Genomic DNA, 21,584 nt, shown 5'->3' on the forward strand with positions numbered 1-21,584 from the left:
CAAACGGATATAAGCACGTTTAAACTATCGTCCTCCGCATACGGAATCCGATTTGTACCGCACACGAGCTCAGAAGTCGGATGGATCGAATGCGCATAGGCGGGAGACGGCCGGGTCGGTATGTCGCAGAACGTTTAGAGAATAGGGCAAAAGTTCCTCTATGAGCAAAAAATGCTCACGCAGCGGTGGATGCAGCCTCAAGCATGGCTGGTAACATAAGCAAGTGTTAATTGCTGACGATCAGTTCAGCTTTTCGGGTGTTAGGAAGATCTCCTTAGGATCAGGCGGAGTCTCTGACGGTCAGGCGCGACATTCGCTTTGCGGCACGCGTCTCCTCGTCCTCGTACATATCCATTGCCGTGTTGCGGCCAGCGACGTTGACGTACACGTTCTCATGCTCTCGGCCTTGGAAAAGTGCCTTGACGCGAGGGTCATAGGGAGGGTCTCTCTGGAGAGGCTTCACCGTCTGGTATGGGACGATAGCCTGACCCTCGGTTGGGGTCTCGACAGAGCCCTCAGCAGCGTTTGTCATGCAAACATCACCGTCGGTGTCAGGAGAGATTGCTCTGCGCGGAACAGGAGAGCTCATCAGCGAACAGGCCGAATCATCGTTGTCGTTGCCTTTCGATTCCTCCGTGATGACGGCTTCTGTTTCAGCGAAGGTGGTATTCTGGGAGATATCAGGGCCGAACTCGTTAGCGGAGTTATTGTGTCCAGTGATGTTGCTACCAGGGCTGGTGAAAGGCATCGGACGGTTGGAAGGGGTCGACGAGGGCTGAACGTAGCCGTAGGAAGCCAACTCCATTCCGAAGCTCTCAAGAAAAGCGTCGGCCTCAATACCAGCGTGCTTCCACTCCTCTTCGGAAGTAAGAGGAATGAAATCCTCCTCCATTGCGTCTCGGTTAACCGGCTGGAACTGTGTGGCATGCTGCTGACCGGAGGGGAAAGAGGTTGTAGAGGTCGGCTGGTTGAGTTGACCGACATTGGGCTGCTCAAATAGAGACTCGGCATCATCCCAAGGCAAACCTGCGGGAGGAGGAGAGTCACGACGGACCCGCTTTGTTGGTGGCGTGTGAATATCACTCCAAGGAGAGAGTCTACCATCGGAGGCCGCGATAGAGGACTGAGAGTGTTGCAAGGAACCTCTACTGGTATTAGTGCCTGTGACGGTCTCGTTGCTGTCCTTTCTAGCCGTCTCCAGCTCCATCTTCGTCTCAGGGCGGTATGAATCAAGACGGCGGTTCGAGTTGCGCCGACTGCGACGACTACGTCCGTCGATGGGAGCAATGCTGCTGCTGCGGGAACGGACAGTGCTTCCTCCGGCATTGGCACTCGGGCGGTATCTATCAGTGCAATTCTGAATGAAAGCGGTCCTGTCCACATTAATGTGGCCGTCGCTGCCTCGAGAAGTTTGCTGGACGGACGGGTTTCTGTTTCTTGCACTGGTCACCACTCCTCCTTGTGTATGCAAGATTCCACCCATTGGAGCTGCAGCTTGATGAGCCAAGCGATCGTCTTGAGCATCCATAGTGGTTTGGTGCGATTGAGGGCCTCCAAGTGTCTTGGACAGAGAGGATCGTCTTGTAAATGAGTCGCTTCCGGGTTCTGCCTTCGAGGATTTTGATTTCTTGCGAGAACGTCCCTTTGATGACGGCTTGATGGGGCAAGCATTTCTGTAGTGCGTTCCGGCTTCACCACAGTTGTGACAGACGTAACTCTTGGGAGGAGGGCTGTCAAATGAGGGATTGGAGTTCGTGTCGCAATCCTGAACGAAATGGCCTAGTGAGATTTTGTCAGCTGGCTATTCAGTCGCTTGATGGTTTGTCTTCATCCGTACCCGGTCGCTCGCAGCGCTTGCACAGGTAGTCGCCGGTAGGGACGGCTGGAGCCGCTGCAGCAGGAGGCATGACGAAGATAGTCTCTTCTTCGTTCTGCGCTGAGAGCCACTCTAAACGTTCGCTACTGACACCGTCGTACTTGGACTTGTCGAAGCTGGAGCGCCTGCTCTGCAAATCTGACTGTTGCGAAGCTGATGAAGATAGAGGAGCTCTGGTCTGCAGGAGATGCTCATTGAAGGTTGAGGAAGTGGCTGTAGCAGAATGGGCAGAAGCACGACGAGGCTGGTCAACCAGCTTCTTGAAGTGGATCTCAATGTCGCGTCTGGCGTAGTTGAACTCCCGCTTACCATCTGGGAAACACTTCAGGTACTCATTCTGGTGGTTCGAGAACGAAGCAAGAACCGGCCCCTTGTCGTAGCCTTCGCGGGCCAAAAAGTCACAACCTTCTCTGTAAACAACCGTGGAGTCAAGGGCGGAGTGATAACCAAGTCTTGGAATTTGTAATGTCATCCATTTGGTGTAGATGCCGAGGAACGTGGGCTTGTCAATGACGTGCCTCGAGGATCGAAGCAACTTCCTCTCCAAGCGGCTCTGGCTCACATCCTGGAGTTCTCGTGGCATCAAGTCCAGAGCAGCAAGTTTGTCCCGGGACATAGCGAGGATACAAGTGCTTGAACCAGCTGAAAAGGGTATAGAATAGAGCACGAAGGCGCTTCTGAAAAAAAAAATAGTATTGCAGTTTGTGAAGCTTCACAAGGACTGTGTAGTGAAGGCAAGCTGAAAGTGCGACAAACGTGAAATGAGGTTAAGGGAACAGCGCGTTAGCTGCACTCAACGCGGGCAGGATACTTCAGAAAGAGAGGTTTTGTTATTTGTGAGATTTGAAAGAAAGCAACCCCAAATGTGAAGTAGTGCGATCCCAAAAAGTTGGTGTCGAGGGTTGAGTGAGTGAGAGAAGGGTGGGAAGAAGGCGCGTAGTAGGACCTCATGCCAGAAGTTTTGTCAGTGCAGGTAGGAGCCCGACTACAGGAAGACTGCAGTGGAGCGTTTGATACTCCCGAGACAAAAAAGGTCCAGACGGCAAGGAGCCCGAGGTGCGATCATGCTGCCTACCGAGGCCAGCACTTCCTTCATTAGGCCGAGTCCTGCTATCCAGACTCTACTGTCCTCCGTGGTTCCTCCATCTGCAACACCGTCGCGGATTGTCTCTCCCTGACGGTATTTGAAGCACTTTTGCCGATTTCTGGATAACAAGCCACGCCTAGGCTACATAGGGGCAACGAAGATAGCCGCAGCGACATGGAATGATTACCACGGCTCTTCATCGGGGAAAGAGCTCACCAACTGCGAGGAAAAGGAAGCATGACGATGCAAGCTCGCAATACGCGTCCATTCTACGCCATGCCTAGAGAATACTAAACACCAATATGCATGCCCTTACCAAGGATAATTCCCTCAAATCAGACTGCCAACTCCTCGTCCTGCAAGGCAATAAACTCGTCATCTCTTCAAAGCCGCAAACCTCCTCTCCAACTCCGTAATATCGGGCACATTACCCCCCGGCCCCTTGCCGCCCGGCTTTTTCTGCGCCGCAGCGTCCATCTTCTTGTTCGGCTTGAGCTCCAGCGAGTTGAGCGTGACCTTTGGGTGAACATTGTCCGTTGTCATCCTGGGCGGAGTGACTGTCAACGGGCTGCTAGGTCCTCCAATCGTCCTCGGTGGCGTCGCCTTGCTTAGCTCCTCCTGTTCCTTGGCTACCTTTGTGCTATTTCCCAACGGACCCTCGGGTATCTTGACACCGATACCGCCGCTCGGGTTGTCGTCGTCGTCATCGTCGTCCAGCAGGTCAGGAGGCTCCGCTGCCTGTGGCCGTTTCGGCCAGTCGACATTGTACGCCTTGGCAATCTCCTCCAGGTACCCGACCACTAGTTCCTCCTTGGGTGGGACGACGCTGAGCTTCTTCACCACCTTATCTGACACCTTGCCATCCGAGTTGTCCATGGCTGTCATTACGAACTCCTTGCCATACTTCTCCGCGAGCAGCGTCCGCACGACCTGCAGCTCCTTGATCTCCGTCTTGGGCGCCGCATAGATGATGCTCTTGACCGCCTCCTCCAAGCCAGGGTCACACGTTGAACCTTCGAGAAGCCCTGCGCGTGCTATCAGAAGTTCGCAGTACAGCTCTAGTATCTCGTGTAGCTCGGTCGTGATGTCGGAGCGGATGATGTTCTCGACCCGGATGCGCGCGGAGTCAATCTTGCCCACCTCGAGGAGCTGCGCCATTGCGCGTCGTTGCGTCTTGGACAGTTGCTCATCGCGCTGCTGGACCATGCGCAGCCGTGCGATTGCCAGCTTCAGCTGGACCTTGAGCTTCGTCTAATCGGAGGGGGATCATTAGCATTGGACATGTCGTCATCGCGCCAGAACGGCGGGGTAAATGCGGAATGGGCGGGGACGACTCACGACGACGTTTACAGGAGGGGCCATGGTGTTGCGTGTGTCCGTGTAGTTCGAGGAAAGAGAATGACGACCAGTACAGATTGAATGCGAAAGACGCCACCCTTGAGCAGCGCAAGGCAGACAAATTGAAGCAGGGTGGAGGACAACCTTGGAACTCCGGAAGGGGTCTGTCTGCCTTATCTAATCGCGACAGGTAGGTGGGATGGCTGGAGCTCGCGCCTCACTGCGGGGTCCCGTTTGTGCCCAAGTGGCATGGACCAGGGATAGGTGGTCTGCAGCAGACGGGGGAACGTACAGGATTTAGGGGCTAGCAGCCCAGGGGAATGCCCAGGAATTACCACTGACAGGTGCCACTCGGGTCCTTCATCCCGGCTGCTACGTATGTCACGCATTTCGGTGTCATGGACAATTCCATGTTGTTTTCACTTTGAGGATCGACATGACTTTTTCTTATTCTTGAATTGCCATGTAAACCTGCCTAGCCTGGCCAGTCCGTCCCGGACCCCAGCTGAAATGCATGCGAGTATGATCCACCAACGCCAAAGTCATTCAGCCCATCCGTGGGTATCTTTACATCGTGCCGTAAGAAAGCTCAACCGCGAAATTGACGATTGCAAATTGAAAAGCCAGTTTGTGTACTTGTGATTGCTCGTGTTCGTCCAGAAAGACAAATCAGAACTGGCGACAGGTCAGCATAGTGCGTCACGATAATTGCAGACAAACGTACGATGTTGAGAGCCGTGTGCTGGGGCAGTCTCGAGCCATTGAGCATAGCTCTGGTCTTCTTGGGACGCTGCTGGAGACGTCTGAAAGCCTCCTGAACATGGCGCGGTTCGATCGGGGATCTACCCTCACTAGGGGGATCGAAGAGACCAGTCGCGACCTTTCGCTTCTTCGAGCCGGCATTGTCGCCTCCGTTGAGTGCCTTGAACAAGTCCTCCTGCTCCTTAACCTTGAGGGCGTGCTCGGTAAGGGTCTGGACCATCTCGAACGTCAGGAAACCGAGAATGTCCACAATATCGTCAGAAGGCTTGCTGTCGGTGACAATTCCAAAACCAGCCCACTCGCGGAAGCGCTTGCCCTTGCGGTAGGTGAAGGAGGCCTGGCGGTATTCGGACCAGGTGACGTACTCCTCCTTGGTCATGGCCTTGGTACGCTCATCAGCCTTTCGAAGGCGCTGAAGGGTGATGAAGTTCATCTCCTCCTCCTCTTCATCCTCCTCATCGTCACGCTCGGGGACCTCTTGACTGTAGAATGAGGACGGCTCCCAGGGAAGGCCGACCTTGGCCTTCTTGTTCTTCTTTGCAGCATCATCGACGGGGCCACCAGGCATCACTCCGCCAGCAGGGTCTTCGCCGGCACCGAGATCCGCCTCACCTCCCTTGTCGTCGGAATCCTTAACATTTTTTCGAACATCCTTCCACGAGAGGAAGGTCCGGAGGCGGGAGACCTTGGCTTGGTCGTGGCGGATCTGGAAAATCAAGTCATTGATAGTGATTGATCGAGAACCACGACGAGCAGCGAGGTCTGTGCAGTTTCTGAGCTAGCAATGGGTTAGAGTGGTAGCGCCGGAAGTGGGTAAAAGCATCAACATACCAGCTCAATAACCTGCTGACGAACAATATCTTCGATCATACTAGTAGTTTCGACAGACGGCTCTGCAGTCTCGCCAGAGACGTACATCATCTTTCGGAAAACGTTAGCGATTCGCTCATGAATTCCATAGAGTCGCTTCTCGCCCTCCTTGAGCGGGGGCAAAGGACGATGTTTGGGAGCTCGACGACGCCTGGGCTTGGGCTTCTGAAGCTCGGCTCGCTCTTCATTGGTGACGGGGATATCAGAGATGGATTTGAAACCAGATGGATGAATAACGCCGACCGCTTGGTCGAAGGCACTCTGAAACAGCTCATAGGATTCGCGTCGAACGCGTTCGGAAACTGCTTTGGCTGCTCTGGAGGGGCGCAGGGGCTTGGGTTTCTCCTCAGGTCCCTCGACCTCGCTGTTGCCATCCTCGGGAGTCAGCTGCTCGAAAACGCCAATTGCCATCTCAATACCGCTGACAAGGTCTCTCAAGTGACATCCGACATCCGGAAGGTAGTAGGGAAACCCGAAGCTTTTGAGCCGCTCCATGTCGCCAAGCTGGTGATTTCTGGAGTTTTGAGAGAATTCGAGTATGGGCTGGATTTTCGGAGGGTGCGCTTCCAACAGGAGGGGAAGAAAGTGTTTGGACCCTTCAGGAAGCAGCTAGGTGTCGTGTGTTTGAGTAGCCAAGGCAGGTGTCTCCTTAGAGACATCGTCGGGATTTGAGCCTCGTCCAGCTAACCGGGCTGGCTGGACGCCTTGACGGCGCTGCACTTGCAGCCAGGAGCTCTTCGAAACGGCTGTTGATATCCTTGGCCTGACATATTGGAACAAGCTATCACGAGGCTAGGCCAGCAAGCCTGGGGCCTGGGGCGTCGATGTTTGTTGGTGTGAGCAAGAGAGTCAAAGCGAAGTGAATGCCCAGCAAAGCGATAGAGTGGTCCTCAAACAGCATAATGTTCTAAGCTTACCTGACTGATCTCCTGGCGATATTTATACGCCTTGTCATTCTTTGAGTCCGACATCTTGAAGGTTCGAGAACAGCTTCGACGATGTGGATTTGGTATGTGGTTGAATCGTTATCGAGGCAGCAAATTTCCAAAATTTGAGGATGCTGTTATTTGTGGTGGGTTTGGGTATTTTGATGCAGTGTCACCGAGGAAAAGAATTCGCGTCGGTGTTCGGAGTGGAACGGGCTGATCAACTTGGTGCCAGAGGTGAAGTTAAGGTGAGCAACTGCAACAGTGGATTGATTAGGTGACAAGGGCCCGCCCCCAGATTCAGAGGTGAAGTTGGGGACCGCTGGCTGGTACCGGAAAAAGTAATTGCCGTCTCCGCGCTTTGTATGCAGCGCACAGGCCTAAGGGCCCATCCCCTGTTGCGTTGAGAGATCCACCAGGTGCTGTGGAACATAGCTATGAGCTGCTTTCCGCGGCTTTCACCCCGCAAGTCGGAGGAAAACCTCAATCTGTGGCTTCACAACCGTCTTACCCTGCTGTATGCTATTTCATATCTGGTCTAACCCTTTTATGAAGACTATTTCGACATATCAGCCACTCAAGGCTCCAGAATTGCCTCGGTGGCTCCGTTACCCAGCTCCCGTGCCTTTGAGAAAGCGGATTGGCCCATCGTCCCGTGCATACTATCTATCCACATGATGGTCTGCAAAGTGGAACGAGCCTCATGCCATGATAACTTTGGATATGCTAGTGTGAACCAGACTGACCGTAAAGATAGCTCGTCAGGTTCAAAGACGGATATGGAGCCTACGATGAGCATCCAGAACAGCAGTTTCTCGTGCACCGGCGTGCGTATGATGAAGTTCTTACATGCCATGCGGAATTTCGCAGCAAGGTATGCGTACGGAAACTTTCCGCCCGGAATCTGCAGTGTCGTTGAAAGGAAGGCGAGCATGCCTAGACGAAGACACTCATCTGAGGCATCTTCAAGATCGCCTTGAAGGTGTACGAGGCGTGCCTGGACGGACCCCAAGCAGTCTTGGAACAGCAGGCCGTCGACCCGCGAGCTGTTCGCCAAGTGGTTGTTGACCAAACAGACCAGGTGTCTAAGGTCTCTAAAGACTACGGCAAGTCTGATATCGGCGAACACTTCGATCAGACCTACCTCGATGGTATTTGTGCGGGTTTCGGGAGATCTTTCAAAGTATGGACTCCACGATACAGGGCCTGTGAAGAAGGACGGAATACCTCCGCTCCCAAGGGCCCACGTGAGAGCAAGCCTGGTCAGTGTCAGAGATTCGCCCTCTAGTGCCCTTACGGTTCGTTATAGACTCACCGATCAAGCTTGAAATGCAACTTGGGAAACCTATGAAGGTATTCAAGTCCCCCGCGTAGACGAACGATCTGTTGCAGCCCTGACAAGTGTACAGCGGCAGAGTCAAAGTCGCCCCACAAGCTCGCGATCATTGCCAGTGTCAAGATGACATGGAAGATGGCCTCGTTCTCGTGCGAGTTCTTCTGGGACAGGGACTTGTTGAGCAGAGAAATGGTGCGTCGCAAGTGAAATTGCGTAAGCTTTCCTGAAGGCGCGTATTTTGTACGGTCTTGAATCGCTGAGGAGCAGAACAAGATGCTGTGGAGAAAGATCTGATCCTGCAAAATCCAAGAGAAGGATAACGCTTCTGAATTCGGGGAGCGGGGCAGATTGACGATATGTTCGACGGGGTAAAAAGTCTCCTTTAGTGTGGCAGAGGAAAATACTGAAGATAATGAGATCTGGATACCTTTCGACACGTTGGGGTGGCTTACGTCTAAAGAGAACCTCCTGGGAAGGCCTCTCCAAGTCATCTGCGAACCGCACCAGGCATATGTCGGTGGGAGGCAGAGAAGGCGTCGGGTCTTTCAAGACGATCAGGTCGTCCTCTGAGCTATCTTCCGTGGTTGGGGGTTGTCGATGTTTCCTAGCTCTCCTCGTTCTTGAAGGGTTATCTGTTGAAGACCGAGACGAGTTGGATGGGACGGACCGAGCCCCTCGTTCATGTTCGACTGTTTGCGACGAGCCAGTAGTTTTCAAAGCCTTCCGCGCAGCCTGCAAAGATCTTCGAGACCCTTCTTGTCGGTTCTTTCCCTTCATGCATCGACTGCGAATGACTGATCGGTCGGCGGATCTAGTCTTGCCAGAGTCGCCGACAACGACAAATGCGAACTGATTGGACATGGTAGCCGTCTTTCACCAGTTCATCAAGATTAAAAAAGAATGTTAAGCACTGTCGTCACCTATTCTCACACTACCCGGGACAATGGAAAGAAGGAATCCACTACGGCTACGATCCGAGGGATTTTGGCCTGGTCTTGTAAGATCGGTGGCGTGGTCCCGGACATAAGACTTCACAGCTCCGACCACATCGTATCCCTTTTTCGGTAAGCTTACCTAGGCCGAAGGCAGCTCCGCCTATTTGTTGCAGCTCATTATTTTCCACTTTTTCATTGGAATGAGCAGAGGCAGTGATATAACTATCAACCAGGATTGACAGAGCAGCTATCTGTGCTGTTTTCCTCAATGGCACGAAGGCCAATCCGATAAGAGTGACTAAATGTGAAGCATGGAGACCCAAGATAGGGTGCCTGCAACAATGGGTGAAAATGTCCTGCGCTTCCCAGCAGAAAGACTTCGGTGTCCATCTGACCAAAATTAAGAACAATGTTGTCCTGGGACTCGGCAGCTCCGAATATTTGCTCGGTATTTCAAATCGGCCTGGAACAAAGAAGGCTTACTATGCTACGGCAACAGCACATCCTGCGAGATATTTAACATCTCTTCCGTCGCCGCCGTGTCTGCTTTCGTCGACTCTCTGGGCCTCACACATGTAACTTTTCCGAACACGCGAGATGTAGTCACGTAAACACCAAAGATAGGCGGTCTCAGTGAGGGGAGGTCGATCCCCTAAGGGCTATCATTGACAGGATGTTTCCACGCTTCATAAGCGACCCAGGCCTGGAATAGTCCAACTACCAAACTGAGAATACCCAACAAGATAGCGACGGAGATCCCCACAAGCTTTGCCAGCATAACGTGCCTGTCTTTGCTGTTGGCCTTCAACCATAAACCGAAGTGGCCGCGTGGCTTCGGATTCTCGATTTCGTCACAGAGGTCCATGAGTCGTGAGCCCCAATAGTTGTATGTAGTCTCCTTTTCGTGATCGAGTCGGTACGATTGAAAGCGCCTATCTTGGCAATCGGGGTCAAGCGATTCCGCCGAAACCAGAGATCGAAGTAGGCTTAGAGATTCATTATCCATGGGAAATAGAATTCTTTCTAGTGAATCTATTGTTTCAAGTAACAGTTGGCGCGGAAAAATGTTGCTTTTTACAGTTAGCAGAGCTTTCTCGAAAACAGTTTTCTCAGAACGCTTTACCTCGCTAAGTTATTGGCGCTGGTCTTCGAGGCCTTTAGACATTCTTTCAGCGCCGCCGTGTGATGATACAGCTCGACAACTCCATTAGTCTGATCGAGCTTGAGGTGATTTCTGATGTCATTTGTGCCCCGAAACGAGATACGAGCAATCTTCTTCAGTTTTGTGGCCCTGATAGTCTGTCTCAGGCTAAGAAGAGAAATGTTGTCTTCGTTCTGACTTGGATGATCTCGTTTTGGAAATGTTGCCGAGACAAAGTTGTTCAGACTTTCGTCACGATGCCAAACGCTTGGCTCTGTGTCTCCGAGAAGGCTACCGCTGTGATTATCAGCACAACAGCTAACCATCAGCAATATTCTAACGGCTATGTTGAAGGCACGTTGTTTGTCCTCTTCGTTGACTTGTACCATCTCGTTTCGACTGTTAAAATACTCTTCAACTAGATCGTCTCGTCGGGTGCTCGGTCTGTCTCGAACGAAACGGATAATGGCGATGAGGTCTCCATGAGATCGCAATGCTGGATTAAAAGTCTCGGGTGCGTAACAGGCCGTCGTATCCTTGTAGAAATCGAAGTAGGTCTTGAGACTTGTAAGTCTCGACCAAGGGCACGCAGCATTATCGCAAGAATACAAAGATTGGCAGTTCTGGCAAGCATTCCAGTCCCACAAAGCGTGACACAGTTCTCGAATTTCAGCATCTGTTGTTTGGTTCAAGATGTAAATATTTGACATCTCGTAATCCATTGTGAGGAAGCCGTTTCGTTGAAATCTTCCCAGGATCTATACATTTCTTACAGTCGGGAGTGCAAGCTGTAAAAATATGAGAAGCGAGTGTTTTGGTTGAGTCTTCGTCAGAATCAGGCTGGGCAATGGCCTTCATCTTGATCGACGTACGTGCAGACTCACCCCTCACCTCGATGGATCTCACCAATCAAATTCGGGCGGCCGCCTCATTCACGTCGCTCAGCCATAGTACTTAAGGCGACCAATCCACGTGTTGGAAATGCCACAGACTGCCTCCTCTCTCTGTACTGCCTACTCGCATTTCTTGAACCTCCTCATCATGTTCATCCAAGCCACTTGTGAGGATCAGTTCAACCATGTTATCAAACGTCCTCTACACGGTTTCCAACAGAAACAAAAAGCCCGAAGCGGAACAGACATCCAACGGCCCCTACATCTCAACATCCTCTCAAGACTTGGATAATGAAATTTCGCCGGACTCAGGATACTCATCAAACCCGCCTAATACATCTACAAGGAGGACATCCAAGCTCAAAGAGGGGACACCAATCAAATTAGGGGGGAGAGCCTTGCTTCGGTTCATGGACGATTCAGGCCAGAGTGTCAGAGCACGCTTTGAAGACTTAAGAGGAAAAGTCCTGCCACTACTAAGTGATGAACTAAGAGCGAGGGGCGTGAGCCCTGGGAATGTATCAATACGACATATGATCCTTGGAGCGACCCGGGACGACGCGCATGACTACGTAGTCGTCCTCTGTGACCACAAGTCACTCAAAGCTGTCCGTCGAGTATTCGACGGGGAAAGAGTCATTCGGGATCTGTTGGATTCATCTGATAATGATAAGTGTTCGTTCAAGGTAATACTCGAAGGCAGCCCACCTCGCTTGAGAGCCCTGCTATCAACCGTCTTGGTAGAGATTGCGGAGGCGGGATATGAAGCTTTCCCGGGCACCGGCGAAACTTTGTGTGGACAGCCACTGAGACTCATCAACCCTGTGAACGACATTAGATATACCACTTTCGGCGGAGTCATCAAAGTTGTGGACAAAAGCAATGAAGCTACATTCTACGGTATGACTACAGGCCACGGCATTTCCAGTCTGGAGCCTGAGGACTTTGCAATATCGAAGATGATGGATTGTTGGGGCAGCTCAGAAACGGAAGCGGAAACAGAACCTGAGACAGAAAGCTCAGATAATGACGAATCTGGATTTTCACGCCATGTGCCAAGCATAGTCGACCATAAACGCTGGCAGCGTCTTGGAATGGCCTTCACAGGAAGAAGCCAATCAAACAAGTACTCCGATTTGGCGTTGCACGAATTGAGGCATGGGTCTTTGCTTCCAAACATGATTTGTACGAGGGAGACAAAAGGAAAGATCAGAAAGCGTCCACTAAGCACGAAAGTCGGAATGGTCACTGCAGAGTCATCCAAGATCCTGGTAGAGTTGATTGGGGGTCACAAAGGTTCAAGAAATGGTGTGTTGTGGAACCAGCCTGCAGGATTGCTGGTTGGACCTGACATGTTACCCGTGGACGCTTACATGGTGACATTGAACAAAGGCTCAAGTAAGTCTGAAGCTCAATCAACCCATAGTCATCTCTTAATAACCTCAATAGTTTCCGATGGGGATTCCGGCTCTTGGGTTGTCGGCTCGCGCTCTCTCGAACCTTACGGCCACGTCATCGCTGACGATGTTTTTGGAGATATTTACATGGTTCCATTGAATACTGCCATGGCGAGTATCCAGGAGTATCTACAAGCCAAAGCGGTTCATTTGCCATCGAGCAACGAAATGTGGTTATCGAGAGCGATGCCGAATCCCAGGTTGATTTTGTCCAAAAACTCTCCAGCAGATCCGAAGGGTTTGTCTAGATATCAAGAGCACGGTGCAATTAGACTCTTGGACTCGGATACAACTGATTCTGGGAATAAACATGACGCCGCACGCAAATATAATGAGTCTGAACCGTTTGAGACCGAAACACCTCAGGAGCTGGAAACGGCACTCAAGAGCCCTTCAAGAACCCAAATGGTTATGGAAGTGGTTGAAAGAGACAGAATGCTCATTTTGGGCAGCGCTAAAGCTCGCCGGGAGAAATATTTGCAAGAACTCCAAAAGAGTCATTGCCCGCGTCTTGACTCTAAACAAAACTCAGCAAACATCATACCAGAGACAATGAAACGCCCGTTTCCCACAATCACTTCGGAAAGCCCTTTGGAGTATGCACGCCAATCGTTTGGACAACCCATTACATTGGCGCCGGGACTGAATGCGATGTTGACGGGTTTTGATCTGAAAGATGGTGCGAAAAAGGTATTGTCTGCTATGAGGCAAAGAAAGAGTGCCCCGGGAGCGGCCACTGTCTCCGACAGAAAGGATCCTCGAGGCCCTGGTTACGCCAATGAGACGATTTTCAAGAACAGAAAGCCCCTCTTTGATTTCAACTGGAATCGCTTCACAAGTGTTAAAGAGACGAAGAACAAGCTGAGTTCCCCTGGATTTGACTCAGCGTCCCTCACCGGTTCGACATATTTCGATGAACAGGCATCACTAGTTCGAGGCAATCGGGGAGACGATGAGATAGATTCGGGTCTTGGATGGGAAGGACTTACATCCTCAAGTCGGGGACCATGGAGCAGATGAAGAGATGGATTTACACATGAATCGGAAAACGTATGCAGCGATACGTGCATGTGGACAAGTACTCATACGAAATAGCTCCTCATAAGCAGTCGGTGACAATAGTTATCTACGCCACTCAGCTTTCATCCTCGCCAGATCTCGCTCCTTCAAAAGCACGACACTGTTGCGTTTTTTCATGGTGACTAAAACAAAGAAGAATCCAATTCGAAATATCGCGAATCTTTAGTAACATCGTAGATTGAGAACTTCAACGTAATACAGTAGACCTCAAACATATTCTGTGGATGTTGTGGAAGAGGTAGCGTCCTGGCTATGCAATGCTGGAGCTGCATAAATTTCTGGAGTGTGCTTCAGGCAAATATGATGAGAACCGAATGATCATACAATTGAAGCTGACTATAAACCAATACTGTAGTCGAATACAATTTATGCTGCCACATTGGTTAATATATGTGTGTGTACCGCACCTGGATGGGCAATACGGCCAGACATGAGCGACAGACTTTTTCCGATTCTGACGCTCGTACCTGCTCTTGACTTTTAGCCTCTCAGATTTGTTGTTTTGGAACTGAACACTCGCGAGATAACTCCAGATCTCGTCCGGTTTCGAATATACTACTTAAATATGAAGCTTCGTCCCAGGAAACCACTGGCGATTACGAACAATGGTTCCGGATCATCGCGTGAGATAGCCAAAAGGGTCACGAAAAAGGCAACGATACCCTAGAAAAGCAAGTCTGCAAACACAAGGGATGCGTCACGTCGCAAGCCACGAATAGCCCCCACTCGCCGAGGGCTGAGATCTCAAAAGAACCAGTTTTGATTAATGGACTTGCCCACGGAACTCCGGCTGATGATCCTGGAGGAGATGACCGCCAGTCATGCCGGATCACTCCTCAAGCCATCCACAGTCTGTGTCCTATGGCGAGAGTTCTTTGAGAAAACCATATTCACCAACGTAAAACTCAAGTCATCTTCCGACATACGTTGGTTCGACCGAATGATGACTGGAAGGCGAAAAAGTCTTCTACAATCGATTTGGCTTCATGTAGAGTTGTGGACATACAATTGCGTTATTTGTCAAACGGAAGAGACCGCCGCCGAAGCGGCAGCCAACGGCGAAATCTTCAGTACGCGTCTTTTACAGCTTCTCGACATTCTCTCAACGCGGGATATCAAACAGAATCTTACGCTTGAGCTGAGTGCCGCATCCCCAAGTGATACGAGTCACTGCTTTGGACCGTTGATTGGCGGACAATTTTCATGGGCAGACCCTAGTTTTCACAAGGCTTACTTCACCCAAGAGCGGAGATATGTTGGCTCTCAGCGGCGGGGACTTGGAAACCTGCTCGATTTCGACGTCGGCAACCGAGCCACGATTCCGGAAATTCGAGAGATAAAGAAATTCGTGATTAGCCGCAAATTTCAGAGAAGCCTGTCATCAGGCGCTCTGATGAATGTATACCGATGTCTTCCCTACCTCGAAGAGATAGTTTATGAGCCATCACGCGGAGTTGATTTCGCAGACGACATCGCCCGGATCTCGGCAATCAAAACGTTGTTTAGAATGCTGCCGCGAACGGTGCAAAAGCTTCAACTCTGAGAGAAATTTTTTTTCAACAAATACACGTTCTTCGGCAAACGAGACACAGAATCTCTCGCGCTGGTGGCGGCCCAAAACGCGCGTTCTCTTGTGGCTTTTGACGCATCAAACTTGTTCAAAGCACACGAATTTTTCCGAATAGCCTCCTCGTACGGGCCGTGGTCAAGGATGAAGTCTCTAACGTTGAGATCTAAATCCCGTGAACAACCGGAAACACTGTTTTGTGATGCAGCTACAACAGCCATGCACATGCCTAACCTCCAAATCATGGAAATATGGGCTGGCAGTCTAGGGTGGGGGTATTTGTTTCGTTATGAAGTGCTGAGCGGGATAGCCGAGATCTCATTCGAGGCTCAATTCCGGTTTGACCTCAGCCCGAAAACATGTCGTGTGTGGCGAAGTGTGGCAGAACAACGCGGACTGAAATTTGAGGAAAGAACTCTGATTCTCGACAAAATGGAGTTGTGCACACAAGAATCTGTGAGAAGTCGGTTGCGTAGCTGTAAACTATAATTATAACACCGCGTAGCCCATTGTTAGGGCACACGTACCTTGCCCATCGTTCCCGCCGGAATATGTTGGTCAGTGATGATGAGCACAGGTATGATAGATGTAAGCGAAAAGATGAGACTTTCAATGAAGTCTAACGGGTATTGAACAGAAAGTAGAACAAGAAAAGGAGATGCAGACGCAGGAGTCGCGCCTTCAAGAGGTGACCTGGCGACTCCCCTTTCTCTTATGTACATACAAGACACCAGCTAGATGCTGTCCTCACGGCCGTGCGCGCGCCCATGCCTTTGAATCCCTCAGCCTTGCCCTGTCCAGAATTTTCCCATGGTATGTTGTTTGCCCCCCTTCCGAATCGTACATAAAAAGGACCATTAAATGTGCTCAGCCTCGTGGTTGCAGAGCTAAAGAACATGCAGAGTCGCCGCTGAGCCTGACGAGGGTCTTTCCGAAGTCGTAATCTGTCCAAAGTTATTCGCCCCATCCAATGTTACATCAGATAGGAGCGGGATCTTCGACCATCTCTGCATCCTCGGTGTTGGCAACGATCCCGTCAGGACCCTCGCCTTCAAACACCTCATCTCCCTCGTATGTCTTTCTCTTCCAGCCGCAGGGCTCTGAAGGGTCCTTGATCCACTCCATGGTCGGGAAGTAGTGCTCGTTCTTCTTCATGGTGATAACCCACGGCACGCTGTCAAAAGTGACGGCCTTCAAGCGGAAATCTGCTGCTGTGTTAGTCTTGACTTTACGTACATACTGATAGGACACTCACAGGTGTTGTCTGGAATCTTCTGGACGGTTGCAAGGAAAGATTCCATGTTAGGCGTAGACTTTCCGTTGACGTGGGTGATGAAGTTTGTGGGCGCAAGGCCGTATTGGTACGAGGGCGAACCTCGAGTGCGAGCCGAGACGTAGACCTCGCTGTGCAACTTGCTGATCTGTTGTCTAACGGCATGGTGAGGGCGGTGCAGGATCGCTCCGCAGAAAGAAATGGCATGATCTGTCTCAACGTCATCCGCAGCCACGGTGTGAGCCTTGATGTGGAGCTCTTGGCAGTCACGGACAATGACAGCGTCCAAGACCTCGTGAGAATACATGATATCGAGCTCGGAAACCTTGGTGATGACCTTGCCGTTGAGAGTGAGCAAAATGTCACCTTCCAACAGGGCACCAGACTGTTGATCACGCTCAAAAGTCCGCTTGCTAACCATGAACAGTTGGTGGTGTGTCTTGTTGGCTTCGGTGACCTTTGTCATCCACTCATCAGAGACGCCCATGACTCTGGCCTGAGCCATGCCAATGGCCCTGAATTCAACCGACAGCATTCTCAGCTTCGGGACGAGACCCTGTTGAATCTGGGAAACAACAGATAGCAAAGTGGGGGTGGCCAGTCCAAGGTGGTACTCTTCGTCGCGGTTAGAGCACGGCGAGCGCTCGCCCAGGTAAGTGAGCCAAAGGGCTTGAACGGTGCCGTCGTCCGCGACGAGGACACCGCTACCACATTGGTTGCTCAAGCTGGTGTCAACAGTAATGGCATCAACGTTGACAGCACGGTATCTGGGCGCGCCGGAGTTGGCCGGGATCGCCACAGCCGTGACTTCGGTGACAGTCGTCGACGCGTGGACAATCTTGCCGATTCTGTTGTATCCCATGAAGTTGGTCGAGGCTCCCTGCGAGATGTTCTCGGTGCTCAACTTGGCGCTCTGAACAGGGGCGTCGACCAGCTTGGGGTCATACTGGACGATGGCGTAGTTTTGAAGCGGGTGCAGGAAAACCACCTTGCCCTCGACAATAATAGAGTCAGCAATGGTGATAGTCACGTCGCAAAGATCGTAAGGCACAATGGCTCTGGAGATGACGACGAGACCCTTCTCAGCGTCGATGACCAGACCCATGCCCCATTTTCTGTTCTTGGGGAAACCGTCAAGCTTGACAGGCATGGTGCAGTTGACGTGTACGAAGCTTCGTACCAGGTCAGCAATGGCAGGGTGCTTCACGTTCTCGAGCTGGATGAAGGACGCTGAGCGGGCAACCGGCGGAACGGGAGGAAGGGGGTCGGCGAGGTCAGTGAAGTCCCACAGACCTGTCTCGTCGTTTCTGACCGCCATCTTCATCTTGGCTGACCAATGCCTATCGACGTAGATGACTGTCGTGTTGAGAGTGTGCAGATCACGCAGATGCTTGTATGTGACAACAACTCTGGACTTGTCTGGGATGGTCTTCATGACGTCGATGAAGCTCTCCAAGTCAGGGGTCTTCTTATGGTCCACACTTTGAATCAACCAGCCGTTGTCAGCGCTGTCAAACCTGAAAGATCCAGTGGCTTCGCAAACGAAGACTCCTTGGCATGCAACACCGTAGAGACGAGCTTGTTGGTAGGACAAGCTGTGGAAGCTGGCGCCGGCAACGGAAACAAATCGATCAGGGGTGATCTTGTGCAGGTCGCCGACGTCAATATCAACCTCAATATCCTCTCCACCTCGCTGGATTTGGAGGCGAATAGATTTGCCAACGTTGGAGTCGAGAAGATCATCCAAACGAATGAACTGCGTGACCATCTCTCCGTTCACCTTGATGAGAATGTCGCCCTCCTCGATCTTGCTGTCGGACTGGCCCTTTGGAAGCACAATTTCTGCAACAAGCATGTTGTTCTCCTTGGGGAAGGCCTTGCGAGCAGCAGCCTCCCATTCGGCGGTAAGACCGAGACGTCTGCACTCGTCAAAAGGCTTGAGAAGGAATTGGCATTGGATGTCACCTCTCGTGACGGGCTTGCCTTGCTGGACACACTGCAGGGCTCTTAATGGGCGGTCCAGGGGTAGGAAGTAATCTGTTGAGGCGCCATCGGAACGTCCACCAGCTTGCAGCGCAACGGCAAAACCATCGATGTTGACCACCGGACTGCCCGAACTGCCACCACTCGCGGCGGCGTTGGCCTGGTAGTAGCACGTGTTGAAATCGCTGTAGCCATCGCCGTACTCGGGCGCGTTGCGATCCAACCGACTGATGAATCCAGACAAGATACTGAGCTTCTCTCCAGCATCGTTACCAACGACTCTGATCTCGACACCCACTAAAAATACGTCAGTGCCTCCACTTTAAAAATGCGTCGCCCATCAGGGTGTCTGCCTACCCTTTGCAAGATCCGGTCGCAACTGCAGCGCGTTCAATTTCATGTACTTGACGGCCTTGGGATCGAATCGCAGGATACCGAAATCGTGGACAGGGTCACGGTAGACTGGGTACGCATCGACTTCTTCGTGGTTGTCGAAAACGACGTATCCCCAAAAGGGACCGGATCCGACGACGTGTCGATTTGTCAGGATGTATCTGTTGGGCCATAGAATTAGCATGCCGCCTCAATCCATATTGGGTAGTGTCATGACGTAGTCTTACCCCTTCTGTGCGTCCACCACGAATCCAGTCGCCTCGCTGGTCAACGCCGGGTCTGTGTCGAAAGAGCAGGTCTGGCAGAAGCGAATAGAGACGACGTTGCTCACGACATTCTCAATGGTCTTCTGCCATACCTCGGGTTCTTGGGAGATGGGGAACATGCTTCCCATCATGGCGCTGTCCTCCATGCCAGAGTCCTCTTCAACGAAAGCCGAGTGTTCAAGCTCGATCTCGGGAGTGTTGTCGCCAGCGGACAGCTTGCCATTGACGGCGCGATGCTGCTTGTGCGGTCGCAGACCCTCGGGGCTTGTGGGCGCCTTGCGCTTGGAGCGCGGAGACGCGTTGGTGCCGTTCATTTCTGCGATCGGGGGGGTAGGTGTTGATGGATTGGAGGGTTGGTTTTGCTGCGCGGTCGGCGGAGGGTCAGATGCGACGGCGCCGGCAGCGGACGAGGTGGTAGAGAAAGGACGTTGGAACTGGCCAAGACCGGTTCGTCGCGTTGTCTTATAGCAGATGGTTTTGGGAAGAAGGGCCAGAGTAGTGCGGGAGCAGCCGTGTTTGGCGAGCGGGAGCTGGTGGTGCTGGCGTCTGAGCAGCTGGTTGAATGCGAGGGTGGAGGAGGTTGTCCAAGGTGTGACCGGGGTGGTTGCGGTGGTTGTGGATGCAAGATTCAAGGAAGTCACAGTCCCTCTGCGGACGAAGACGGAGCGCATCCAGTGTTGAGAAGGATGGCAGCGGCAGGCAAGCCTTTCACAGGCTGCTGGCAAGTTCCTGTTCCCGTTGGAGGGGGGAGACCTTCAGCGAGCGACTGGAAGCGTTTGGAAATTGAACTCCTGGCTCGGCAGGGAGACAGTCTCAATCCACTGAGGCTCAATCTTTGATGCAATGTGATATCTCCTTGATCCAGAGACAATTAAATAAAGCAGGCCAACACAGTCTTGTCGGCCGTCGAAAAATTTCGGGATGCGAGAAAACGGGAAGGCAAACAGGATGTGGCCACCACCCAAATCCAGATCACCAGGCTAGATGCATAAGAGCCCGCTTATATGGGTGCAGAGGGTGCATGTCCCGGGTGGGTTGGCTGCCCCCTGCCCCGGCTGCTGATGTAATGTGACACTAGCGACCCTCCCCACGCCTGTAGCCTTCGCTAAGCCGGCCTGCCGCTGCGGCAATGTCCCGCCTAACAATCTTGACAGAAGGACGTCAACGGGTGTGTGCCTGGCCGCAGCTAACATGGGACGGTGATGGATCATGCTCTCCAACTGCACACCATCAGGGGCAGCTATCCAGACTGGATGAATATGCAGGTCTCACATTCTGCTTGCACGAATGACCAGCTGGGGTACACCTTGATCTGGAGACCGCCTCGGCCCATTTGATTCGTCAAACGCAAGTCCCATCCACGGCTGGGCGACCTCTCTCTCCATCAACGCCCACCCCGGCGATCAACATTTTCACAGATACGAAGTCAGCAATCGTTTTGTGTGCTCATTCCTCTTCTGATTTCGTGGCCACAACCTTTGACGAAGTGTGTCTAACCTAGGCCTGGGTTCCACATCCGCAAGATAACGCTTCCCGCATCATGAAGCTCATTCAAAAAGGACCACGTAGACCAGTCATCACCAAAAGGTCCTTCCAACCCAAAGATCGCATATTGATGCGCTTCAGTGGCTTCCTACTTTCCGGCCATTCGTAGGCACCCTATCCGGAAAGGACGATGTTCGGCTACTGCTTCTCCTCGACGTTCTCCTCGGCCTTCGCCTCGCCGTCCTCCTCCTCGGCCTCATCCTCGACCTTGGGGGTGCTTTTCTTGGGGGCGCGACGCTTCTTGGCCGAACCCTCTGCTTGCCAAGTCAGCTTGCTTGAATTTGACATGAAAGCTAGATGTAGACTTACCACCAGCGCTAGCAGCGCCGCGCTTCTTAGGGGTCTTGACAGGGGTGCCATCCTCGTCGCCCTCGTTAGCCTCATCGCCGCCCTCGCCATCGGCAGCACCGGCAGCTTTCTTGGGCGTCTTCTTGCGAGCTGTAGACTGTGAGCAATAGGACTTTTGAAGGACTGAGAAAACCCACCCGCACGGGGCTTGGCCGGGGTAGTGACGGTGCCGTCACCGCCAATGTTGAGGTCCCGGATCTGAGCCAGAACGGTGGCCCACTGGTGTTGCAAGGCCTTCTGCGTGCGGCCGGGCATGTTGACGTTCTTCCAATCGACGCCCTTTCCCTCAGGGAGCACACTAGCGAGGACGCGCAAGAGGAGCTGGCTCTGAAGACGACTGTCAGTATTTGATCCAGACATGAAAACGGAGACGGAGACGGAGACATAGGAACAGAGGCCCAACTTACTCTCTCAGCCTCAGTCCAGGCGCCAGCTCGAGCGCCGAAACCCTCACCACCCTCGGCAGTGGCAGTGTTGGCGTTCTTTGAGTCAGCCATGGTAGGTTGTA

General features: G+C 52.2%; 7 protein-coding genes across 7 annotated transcripts; all 7 read right to left on the reverse strand.

Annotated features, from left to right (window-relative positions):
- Window positions 1–280: 280 nt before the first annotated feature.
- CGGC5_v003942 (uncharacterized protein) lies at window positions 281–1,207 on the reverse strand (the record flags this gene model as incomplete). The annotated part of the gene is made up of 1 exon (XM_066151206.1): window positions 281–1,207. One exon carries the CDS (start codon window positions 1,205–1,207, stop codon window positions 281–283), a length of 927 nt encoding a protein of 308 aa, XP_066009491.1.
- Window positions 1,208–1,805: 598 nt separating this feature from the next.
- On the reverse strand, window positions 1,806–2,492 carry CGGC5_v003943 (uncharacterized protein; the record flags this gene model as incomplete). Its single annotated transcript, XM_032033265.2, has 1 exon — window positions 1,806–2,492. One exon carries the CDS (start codon window positions 2,490–2,492, stop codon window positions 1,806–1,808), a length of 687 nt encoding a protein of 228 aa, XP_031887590.2.
- An 846-nt stretch (window positions 2,493–3,338) lies between these two features.
- On the reverse strand, window positions 3,339–4,325 carry CGGC5_v003944 (IST1-like protein; the record flags this gene model as incomplete). The annotated part of the gene is made up of 2 exons (XM_032033264.1): window positions 3,339–4,214; window positions 4,302–4,325. The coding sequence occupies 2 exons, from the start codon at window positions 4,323–4,325 to the stop codon at window positions 3,339–3,341; spliced, it is 900 nt and encodes a 299-aa protein (XP_031887589.1).
- Window positions 4,326–4,970: 645 nt separating this feature from the next.
- spt3-1 (SAGA complex subunit spt3) lies at window positions 4,971–6,904 on the reverse strand (the record flags this gene model as incomplete). The annotated part of the gene is made up of 4 exons (XM_032033262.1): window positions 4,971–4,976; window positions 5,026–5,841; window positions 5,895–5,984; window positions 6,851–6,904. 4 exons carry the CDS (start codon window positions 6,902–6,904, stop codon window positions 4,971–4,973), a joined length of 966 nt encoding a protein of 321 aa, XP_031887705.1.
- Window positions 6,905–7,436: 532 nt separating this feature from the next.
- On the reverse strand, window positions 7,437–9,056 carry CGGC5_v003946 (uncharacterized protein; the record flags this gene model as incomplete). Its single annotated transcript, XM_032033261.1, has 3 exons — window positions 7,437–8,118; window positions 8,175–8,598; window positions 8,648–9,056. 3 exons carry the CDS (start codon window positions 9,054–9,056, stop codon window positions 7,437–7,439), a joined length of 1,515 nt encoding a protein of 504 aa, XP_031887706.1.
- A 7,190-nt stretch (window positions 9,057–16,246) lies between these two features.
- On the reverse strand, window positions 16,247–19,497 carry CGGC5_v003947 (Pro-apoptotic serine protease NMA111; the record flags this gene model as incomplete). The annotated part of the gene is made up of 4 exons (XM_032033258.1): window positions 16,247–16,473; window positions 16,524–18,821; window positions 18,882–19,078; window positions 19,145–19,497. The coding sequence occupies 4 exons, from the start codon at window positions 19,495–19,497 to the stop codon at window positions 16,247–16,249; spliced, it is 3,075 nt and encodes a 1,024-aa protein (XP_031887707.1).
- Window positions 19,498–20,866: 1,369 nt separating this feature from the next.
- On the reverse strand, window positions 20,867–21,573 carry CGGC5_v003948 (uncharacterized protein; the record flags this gene model as incomplete). The annotated part of the gene is made up of 4 exons (XM_032033257.1): window positions 20,867–20,982; window positions 21,038–21,166; window positions 21,214–21,403; window positions 21,484–21,573. The coding sequence occupies 4 exons, from the start codon at window positions 21,571–21,573 to the stop codon at window positions 20,867–20,869; spliced, it is 525 nt and encodes a 174-aa protein (XP_031887708.1).
- Between the last annotated feature and the right edge of the window lie 11 nt (window positions 21,574–21,584).

This window comes from Colletotrichum fructicola (assembly GCF_000319635.2).
Source record: "Colletotrichum fructicola Nara gc5 chromosome Unknown KSG_Nara_v1_contig02, whole genome shotgun sequence".
In the NCBI taxonomy this organism is placed as follows: Eukaryota; Fungi; Ascomycota; class Sordariomycetes; order Glomerellales; family Glomerellaceae; genus Colletotrichum; species Colletotrichum fructicola.